This window comes from Pan troglodytes, chromosome 18, assembly GCF_028858775.2.
Source record: "Pan troglodytes isolate AG18354 chromosome 18, NHGRI_mPanTro3-v2.0_pri, whole genome shotgun sequence".
In the NCBI taxonomy this organism is placed as follows: domain Eukaryota; kingdom Metazoa; phylum Chordata; class Mammalia; order Primates; family Hominidae; genus Pan; species Pan troglodytes.
This window is the reverse complement of record NC_072416.2, coordinates 34,447,897-34,457,685: the sequence shown is the minus strand read 5'-3', so window position 1 is coordinate 34,457,685 and position 9,789 is coordinate 34,447,897. Positions and strand designations below refer to the sequence as shown.

The 9,789-nt window shown below is 51.3% G+C and overlaps 1 protein-coding gene across 1 annotated transcript; it reads left to right on the top strand.

The window, feature by feature from the left end:
- The first annotated feature begins 3,437 nt into the window (after positions 1–3,437).
- DCTPP1 (dCTP pyrophosphatase 1) lies at positions 3,438–9,212 on the top strand. Its single transcript, NM_001243107.1, is given in 3 exon segments — positions 3,438–3,579; positions 4,293–4,403; positions 8,912–9,212. Coding segments are annotated over 3 exon segments (513 nt in total). The 5' UTR covers positions 3,438–3,478.
- Positions 9,213–9,789: the final 577 nt, after the last annotated feature.

Here is a 9,789-nt window from a genome sequence, read left to right as displayed (position 1 = left end):
GAGGTCAGGAGATCGAGACCATCCTGGCCAACATGGTTAAACCCTGTCTCTACTAAAATACAAAAAATTAGCTGGGCGTGGTGGCACACGCCTGTAGTCCTGGATACTCAGGAGGCTGAGGCAAGGGAATCGCTTGAACCCAGGAGGTGGAGGTTGCAGTGAGCAGAGATTGCGCCACTGCACTCCAGCCTGGCGACAGAGTGAGATTCTGTCTAAAAAAAAAAAAAAAAAAAAAAAAAGACTTCCAACTTATTATCCATAACATGCTCATTCATAAACGAATCAATGGCCAGGGCAATGGGAACACTATGACCAGTCAGGCAGAACAATCAAGTGGAGAAGCGTGGACCCCAGAACAAAATCAAGATTCTGTAAGTGGCCGGGCGCGGTGGCTCACGCCTGTAATCCCAGCAATTTGGGAGGCAGAAGGGGGAGGATCACTTGAGGTCAGGAGTTCAAGACCAGCCTGGCCAACATGGTGAAACCCCATCCCTACTAAAAATACAAAAATTAGCTGGGTGTGGTGGTGTGCACCTGTAATCCCAGCTATTTGGGAGGCTGAGGCAGGAGAATCACGTGAACCCAGGAGACGGAGGTTGCAGTGAGCAGAGATCATACCACAGCACTCCAGCCTGGGCGACAGAGTGAGACTCCTAAAAAAAAAAAAAAAAAAAAAAATTCTGCAAGAATAGAAGAGGAGCCAGGCATGGTGATGCTCACCTGTAGTCTTAACTACACAAGTGAGCTGTGATTGTGCCACTGCACTCTAGCCTGGGCAATAGAACCAGACCCTGTCTCCTCCTCAAAAAAGAAAAGAAAAAAGAAAAAGAGAATGGAGAAGAGGAAACAGAGCAATTAAGTAGGTAACCTACAGTGCTTACTATATATCTTCCTGGACCATGCAATCTAAACATGCCCCCAATCACTTTTCATAGTATATATGTATGTATTTATTGAAACAGGGTCTCACTCTGTCGCCCAGGCTGCAGTGCAGTGGCGTAATCATGTCTCACTGCAGGCTTGACCTCCCTAAGCTCAGGTGATCCTCCCACCTCAGCCTCCCAAGTAGCTGGGACCACAGGTGTGCACCACCATGCCCAGATTTTGTTTTGTTTTGTTTTGTTTTGTTTTTGAGACAGGGTCTTGCTCTGTCACCCAGGCTAGAGTACAGTAGCACAATCTCGCCTCACTGCAACCTCCATCTCTCGGGTTCAAGTGATTCTCATGCCTCAGCCTCCTGAGCAGCTGGGACTACAGGCGTGCACCACCACACCCAGCTAAGTTTGTATTTTTAATAGAGAAAGGGTTTCACCATGTTGCCCAGGCTGGTCTCAAACTCCTGACTTCAAGTGATCTGCCCACCTCCGCCTCCCAAAGTGCTAGGATTACAAGCGTGAGCCACTACGCCCAGCCTTTCATAGTATTTAAAATAACAGTTACATTTATTTTTTTCATAATATTTATCGCCATTTCAGGCAATACATCATAGGGTCTAATAACAGACTGTGAAGCCAAACTGCCTGGATTTGACGCCAGCTCTACCACTTTACTAGCTGTTAAGTTATTTAACCTCTCAGTTTCCTTATCTTTTTTTTTTTTTTTTTTTTGAGACGGAGTCTCGCTCTTTCGCCCAGGCTGAAGCACAGTGGCGCGATCTCGGCTCACTGCAAGCTCCGCCTCCCAGGTTCACACCATTCTCCTGCCGCAGCCTCCTGAGTAGCTGGGACTACAGGTGCCCGCCACCACACCCAGCTAATTTTTTGTATTTTTAGTACAGACGGGGTTTCACCGTGTTAGCCAGGATGGTCTCGATCTCCTGACCTCGTGATCCGCCCGCCTCGGCCTCCCAAAGTGCTGGCATTACAGGCGTGAGCCACAGCACCTGGCCTCAGTTTCCTTATCTTTAAAATGGGGATGACAACAATATTACCTACCATATAGGGTTTTTGTGAGGATTAAATTAGTTGCTATGAGGATTAAATATGTAAAATGCTTAAAACAGCCACCCCAGTTCCAGTTCATTCCTGAGGTCCCACTGTATTCTGGAGACACTCTTGTATCCTTACAATAATTTCCTTGTGGCCGGTGGGGGTGGCTCGTGCCTGTAATCCCAGCACTTCGGGAGGCCAAGGCAGGAGGATTGCTAGAGCCCAATCCAGCAATCCTGGTTCAAGACCAGCCTAGGCAACATGGTGAAACCCTGTCTCTATAAAAAATTTAAAAAATAAAAATAATAGATTTCTTTTTCTTGCTAAAACCAGTTTAAACTTGTTTCTGTTGCATGTATCCAATCTTAACTGCTGGATAATATCATTTGTATAAATATACTTCCATGTAGCCATTCTTCCGTTGATAGTCATTTTATTTTCAATTTTTTTCACTCTTAGAAACAAAACTGTAATGAACTTCTTGCATGTGTCTCTCTGCACATATTCATTAATTTCTCTAGGGCATATACCTAGAATTGCAATTGTCACAGCCTTGGGATTTTAATTTCCAAAATCTGACTCTGCCTCTTCCTGCGCTTTCTTACGCTTTCACTTCCAGCAAGCTGGAAGCCTCTTTAAACGTGGAAATCAGAGATAGTAGCCCTAATAAGGGTACAATAATAAATCATTCTTTGCAAGACTACACCTGTTCTAGGGTTTCATAAAGATCTCTGCTCCTCCCATGGCCAGTAACTCAGTGGTTCTGATTTGAAAGCAGCAACCCTGTGACTCGCCACCTCACGTATTCCCTGGTGTGAGTGGAGCCTGGAGTTCTCGTGTGTGGGGTGGAGGAGCCGTGCTGGGGACCCATGAGGCTGGAGAGGCCGGCACAGGCCAGACCATAAGGGGCCACGTGTTTCAGGGCAATGTACGTTGCGCTGGGGCCTACTGCCTCCCTTAGGACAGGGATGGGGCGACCTCCATCGTTTCAACCACAGGACACAGCGATAGCGGGGAGCTGAAGTTCTACTGCCGTCTGATCTTACTCCGCTCTTTCCCTTCAATCCCATCCAAATAGTGTGGGGGTTGGCCTCGAGGGTTCTCAACGTCCTTAAGCCCTGAGAGATTTAACACCTATGCATAGGGCCTTTCATTTATAGGGTTTTCCACCTGACGGGCCCTCTTCCGCTGCCGTTTCGCTTTGGCGCCCTCTGGCGCCCATAAACGAAGTGACGCGCCTGCGCTTCCCCCGCCCTCTGCCCTTCGTCTCTTCCCCAGGTCGAATTGGTACCTCTACCTTTAGACACAGGGCCTAGCGGAAGAATTCCAGGGCCTAAGACTAGAAACGCGCGCTTGAAGCTCCCTCAGATTGGTCCAGTGAGGGAAGGGGAGGGCTGTAGCAAACTCCACAAAAGTCATTGGTCTCTTTCCTCAGGCTCCGCCCCATGAGGCAATAGAGAACTCCCGTAATTGGTCGGAGCTCTGGAGGCGGGGCTTCGAGCGTGGCTCGTGCGTTTTCCGTGAAGTCGCGGCTGCAGCGGGTGGGCGGCATGTCTGTGGCCGGTGGGGAGATTCGTGGGGACACGGGGGGAGAGGACACTGCTGCTCCCGGCCGGTTCAGCTTCAGCTCGGAGCCCACGCTCGAGGACATGTAAGCAGGCCTGGCCCAGCTCGGGGTGGGGAAGTCGCCCCTTTCTCCCGCGTTTTGGGGAGGGTTCCTCCACGTGGTCGGGAAGCGGGCTGGCAGCGGGGCTCGGGTCCTGGCTCTGTGGGCTGTCCCTGGGTGAGCCTTCTTACCTCATCTGCAAAATGGGCGCAGCGGTGCACACCTGAGGCAAAGGAAATTGGGTGGTGCCTCCGAGTGGTAACTAGGAACGCCCTTCAGCCTAGCCCTGGGAAGATACCGGCACCAGATACCGCCTCTGCTCTCCAGGCGCCGGGGGTACGAGAGGGGCAAACGAAGTGCTGAGAGGTGGGAGATGTTATTTCTTGCTGGAGGAGGTCAAGAAAGGCTTCTTAGAGGAAGGGTCTGTGGAACTACCTTCTGTAAGAGAAATTGCATTTTGATGTGCGGCGATTCCAGGTGGAGGAAACTGCAGAAGTAGCAGCAGGAGATGGAATAATGAAGAGGGTTTTGTTAGTTTTGGCGAGATGTTAAGGGCAGTTCAGGGGCACGCCCATTTTATAGATGAGGAAACCAAGTTCCGGAAAGAGGAAATGACCTGCACAATACCATCCAATGAATTAGTTGCAGAATCTCCTGGTCCCAGGCCCCCATTACATACTACGGGGGTAGCTGCCTCTGGCCCCTGCATCACCCTCTAACCCGGAGACTTGGACTTACACTCCTTTGTCCTATTTCAGCCGCCGCCTCCATGCTGAGTTTGCTGCAGAACGAGACTGGGAACAGTTCCATCAGCCTCGGAATCTCCTCCTGGCCTTGGTTGGGGAAGTGGGGGAGCTGGCAGAACTCTTGTGAGTAGATGGAAAGCTTCCTGGTAGAGTCTGAGTTGTGGGGGAGGGGAGGGGAGCATTTATTTGGTCTTCAAACATTCATGGGTTCAGTTTCCCCTCCTGATTGCTAGGCTCTTTGCTGTTGGGATGCAGAGAGGACTCACGGGTCCCTGCCCTCTAGGGGCACTCAGCCTCCTGGAAGAGAGAGGTGTGAGGTGTGAAAGCATCAGGACAGGTCCCATCTAGGAAGAAGCAGTGGCAACAACCCTTTTCCCTTTTTTTGTTTTTTGTTTTTTTTTGGCTTTTTTTTTTTGAGACTGGGGCCCAGGCTGGAGTGCAGTGGCTCAATTTCGGCTCACTGCAACATCCGCCTCCTGGGTTTAAGCAGTTCTGTCTCAGCCCCCCGAGTAGCTGGGACTACAGGTGCCCCCCACCACGCCTGGCTAATTTTTGTATTTTTAGTGGAGACGGGGTTTCACCATATTGGTCAGGCTAGTCTCGAATTCCTGACCTCAGGTGATCCACCCGCCTTGGCCTCCCAAAGTGCTGGGATTACAGGGGTGAGCCACCACGCCTGGCCCAACAACCCTTTTCCTCTGCCTCTGGGGCTGAAAGGAAGGTATTCTGTAGAGGACCTGCCTGTGGCATTCCAGACATGGGAACTACATCTGCAGGGGCAGTGAGGCAAGAAAGGGCAAGTTCAATTCAGGGAGAATCTGACGCTCCTTCATTGTAAGCATCTCAGGAAAAATCAGGGATTTGGGATCTGTTTTCTCTGATGTGTCCCAAGTGCCCAGCGCATAGTAGGCGCTCAATAGGCACGCGTTGGATGAGTGATAGGGCTGTGGAGGAGAGGGGTGGGAGTTGAACCCACAAAGATATGATTAGGGCTAGAGTATGATGGAGAGTTTGGACAGAAGACCTGACCAGATATGAGTGTTGGAAAGATCACTGTGTCTACAGGGTGGATTGGATGGATCACTGAGAGAATGGGGCAGGGGACACCAGAGAGTTGGCTGGTGTAGACCAGGCAAGAGGCGATGAGCCCTAGACCAGGACAGTCATTTTTTTAAGAGAAAGGGTCTCACTCTGTTGCTGAGGCTGGAGTGTACTGGTGTGATCATAGCTCACTGAAGCCTCAGGAGCTCAAACGATCCTCCCACCTCAGCCTTCGGAGTAGCTGGGTCTACAGGCGTGCGCCACCACCAAGCCTGGCTAATTTATTTTTACTTTTTGTAGAGATGGGATCTCTCGCTGTTGTTGCCCAGGCTGGTCTCAAACTCCTGGTCTCAAGTGATTCACTTGCCTCACCATCCCGCAGCACTGGGGTTACAGGTTGAACCACTGCACATGGCCTCATGACAGATTTATGAACATCACCTATGTGCTAGGTCTTCTAGAATTGAGATATGGCCTGGAACAAGGCAGAAAGGTTTCCACCTTCACAGTGGAAGGAGATTGACAGTAAATCAGTAATCTCATATTAGAAGATCTGGAATTATGACAAGTTCTATGAGGAAAAGAACACAAGGTGATGACCCAGTCTGGCCAACATGGTGAAACCCTGTCTCTACTAAAAATACAAAAATTAGCCAGGCATGGTGGCGGGCGCCTGTAATCCCAGCTACTCAGGAGGCTGAGGCACAAGAATCGCTTGAACCCAGGAGGCAGAGACTGCAGTTAGCCAAGATCACACCATGGCACTCCAGCCTGGGCGACAGAGCAAGACTCTGCCTTAAAAAAAAAAACAAAAAAGGGGCTGGGCGGGGTGGCTCACACCTGTAATCCCAGCACTTTGGGAGGCTGAGACGGGCAGATCATGAGGTTAGGAGATCAAGACCATCCTGGCTAACACAGTGAAACCCCGTCTCTACTAAAAATACAAAAAAATTAGCCGGGCGTGGTGGCGGGCGCCTGTAGTACCAGCTACTCAGGAGGCTGAGGCAGGAGAATGGCGTGAACCCAGGAGGCGGAGCTTGCAGTGAGCCGAGATCGCGCCACTGCGCTCCAGCCTGGGCGACAGAGCAAGGCTCCGTCTCAAAAAAAAAAAAAAAAAAAACCAACGAAAAAGGTCCAGGTGCGGTGGCTCACACCTGTAATCCCAGCACTTTGGGAGGCCGAGGCAGGCAGATCACCTGAGGTCAGGAGTTCAAGACCAGCCTGGCCAACATGGTGAAACCCTGTCTCTACTAAAAAATACAACCATTAGCTGGGCATGGTGGCACGCCCCTGTAGTCCCAGCTACTCGTGAGGCTGAGGCAGGAGAATTGCTTGAACCCTGGAGGCAGAGGTTGCAGTAAGCCAAGATTGTGCCACTGCATTCCAGCCAGGGCGACAGAGCAAGACTCCGTCTCAAAAAACAAAACAAAACAAAAAAGACCAGCCTGGCCAACAGGCTGAAACCCTGTCTCTACTAAAAATACAAAAATTAGCCGGGTGTGGTCACAGGCGCCTATAATCACAGCTACTCAGGCGGCTGAGGCAGGAGAATCGCTTGAATCCGGGAGGCAGAGCTGGCAGTGAGCCAAGATCACGCCATTGCACTCCAGCTTAGGCAACAGCGAGAATCTGTCTCAAAAAAAAAGAAAAAACCGGCCGGGTGCTGTGGCTTACACCTGTAATCCCAGCATTTTGGGAGACCAAGGCGGGCGGATCATGAGGTCAGGAGATCAAGACTATCCTGGCTGACACGGTGAAACCCCATCTCTACTAAAAATACAAAAAATTAGCTGGGTGTGGTGGCAGGCGCCTGTAGTCGCAGCTACTCAGGAGGCTGAGGCAGGAGAATGGCGTGAACCTGGGAGGCGGAGCTTGCAGTGAGCCAAGATAGTGCCACTGCACTCCAGCCTGGGCGACAGAGCAAGACTCTGTCAAAAACAAAAACAAACAAACAAAAAACCCACAAGGTGACGAGCCAGGAGGTGACATCTAGGCTGAGCCCTGAATAACAGGAAGGAGCTAGCCCTGGGCATGATGGGGGATGGGGAGGCATTCAAGGCAGAGGGAGCAGTGAATGCAAAAGGCCTGTGACAGTCTGGCCTGTGTGCAAGGCAGAACAAGCCAAAGTGGCCTTAGGCGGGGAGTGAGAGTGGGGGGCAGTGGCATTGGAAAAGGCAGGCGTCAGCCTATGCAGGACAGGAGGGCTTTGTCAAGAGTTTAGATTGTATTCCAAGCACAGTTTGTATTTTAGCAGAGAAGGGGAAAAATATAATTTGTGGGGTCTTGTTTTGTTTTGTTTTGTTTTTGAGACGGAGTTCTGCTCCTGTTACGAAGGCTGGAGTGTGATGGCGTCATGGCGGGTCACTGCAACCTCCGCCTCCCGGGTTCAAGCGATTCTCCTGCCCTCCTGCCTCAGCCTCCCAAGTAGCTGAGATTACAGGCATGCGCCACTATGCCTAACTAATTCGTATTTTCTGTAGAGATGGGGTTTCACCTTGTTGGCCAGGCTGGTCTTGGACTCCTGACCTCAGGTGATCTACCCACTTCACCCTCCCAAAGTGCTGGGATTACAGGCATGAGCCACGGCACCCAGCCGATTTTTTTTGTTTCATTTTGTTTTGTTTTGTTGTTTTTTTGAGACGGAGTCTTGCTCTGTTTCCTAGGCTGGAATGCTGTGGTGCGATCTCGGCTCACTGCAACCTCTGCCTCCTGGGTTCAAGAATTTCTCTGCCTCAGCCTCCTGAGTACCTGGGATTATAGGTGCCCACCACCATGCCCAGCTAATTTTTTTGTATATTTAGTAGAGACGGGGTTTCACCATCTTGGCCAGGCTGGTCTTGAACTCCTGACCTCATGATCCACCCGCTTCAGCCTCCCCAAGTGCTGGGATTATAGGCGTGAGCCACTGCGCCAAGCCTGATTTGTGCTTTTAAAAGATGGTGTGGGCCGGGTGCGGTGGCTCATGCCTGTAATCCCAGCACTTTGAGAGGCCGAGGAGGGCGGATCACCTGAGGTCAGGAGTTCGAGACCAGCCTGGCCAATATGGCAAAACCCTGTCTCTACTAGAAAAACAAAATTAGCCGGGCATGGCGGCACATGCCTGTAATCCCAGCAACTCGGAAGACGGAGGCAGGAGAATCGCTTGAACCCGGGAGGCGGAGGTTGCAGTATCGCCCCATTGCACTCCACTCCAGCCTGGGCGACAGAGCGAGACTCTGTCTCAAAAAATAGAAAAGAAGGTCTGGGCAGGAGTAGAAGATGAGCTAGCCAGGAGATGAGTGGGGAGGCTTCTGCAGTGGTCCAGGTCCGAGGTTTGGTCTGTGGTGGTGATGGCTAGGGCTGGAGAGAATTAGAATTGGGCCTGAAAGCTTTGTCTCAACAAATGAAACATTCTTTTGGCCACTCCTTGGCCCAGGGAGAGACACAGACATCTTGGTATCATCTGTTGGGGTCTCTTCCCCACCTGACTCTTCCCAGGGCCCAGATTGGTTAGGTCGTCCTTGGAGGTGGGTGTTATTACTGCAAGGACTGGCAGAGCCCATTGCCCCAGGTTACATCTGAGTGTGTGTCTGTCTGTGTTCTGCCCCTAGTCAGTGGAAAACCGATGGGGAACCTGGCCCCCAAGGCTGGTCCCCCAGGGAACGGGCAGCCCTTCAAGAGGAGCTTAGTGACGTCCTCATCTACCTGGTGGCATTAGCAGCCCGCTGCCGTGTGGATCTGCCGCTAGCAGTGCTCTCCAAAATGGACATCAACCGGCGACGCTACCCAGCCCATCTGGCCCGCAGCTCTTCCCGCAAGTATACAGAATTGCCCCATGGGGCCATCTCTGAAGACCAGGCTGTGGGGCCTGCGGACATTCCCTGTGACTCCACAGGCCAGACCTCAACCTAGAAAGATGGCCACAGGACTTGCAACTCAGGGTGGTATCTGAAGAGCAGAGAGTGGCCTGGCCCTGGAGCCTTTTTCTAGTCTTTTCGGAATAGATCATGGGCCTGAGGCCTCCACTTCTTGAGGTCTGAGGCCCAGCAGCCTCTAGAAGGTAGCCTCCTGGTGTTTGTTCTCCCAGTAAAATGGTTTTGGGCAATAACTTCTAGATTATTCCTGGATGGCCAGGGAGGCTCTCTGTCTCAGCAGGTGATGACGGGGGTACCAGGGGTGCCTCTGAGACCCATTCTCGTGTTTCCCTGTTGTACCTTTTGCCTGCAGGGCAGAGAGATCTGGTTTCTAGCAAATTCCCAGTAGGATGTCATGTAAGTTCCTTCCCCCTCTTAGGGATTGAAGGCTGTAAGAGTCCAGATGGTGGAGCCAGGCTGTCTAGGTTCAAATGCCATCTTTGACACTTGCAAGCTAAATGACATTACTCAAATTAATCGTTCTGCACTTCAGCTTCCTTGTCTATCAAATAAAAAGAATAGTACCTGCCCAATAGGGTCGTGAGGTTTCAATGAGTTATGCGAATGCTCAGGGC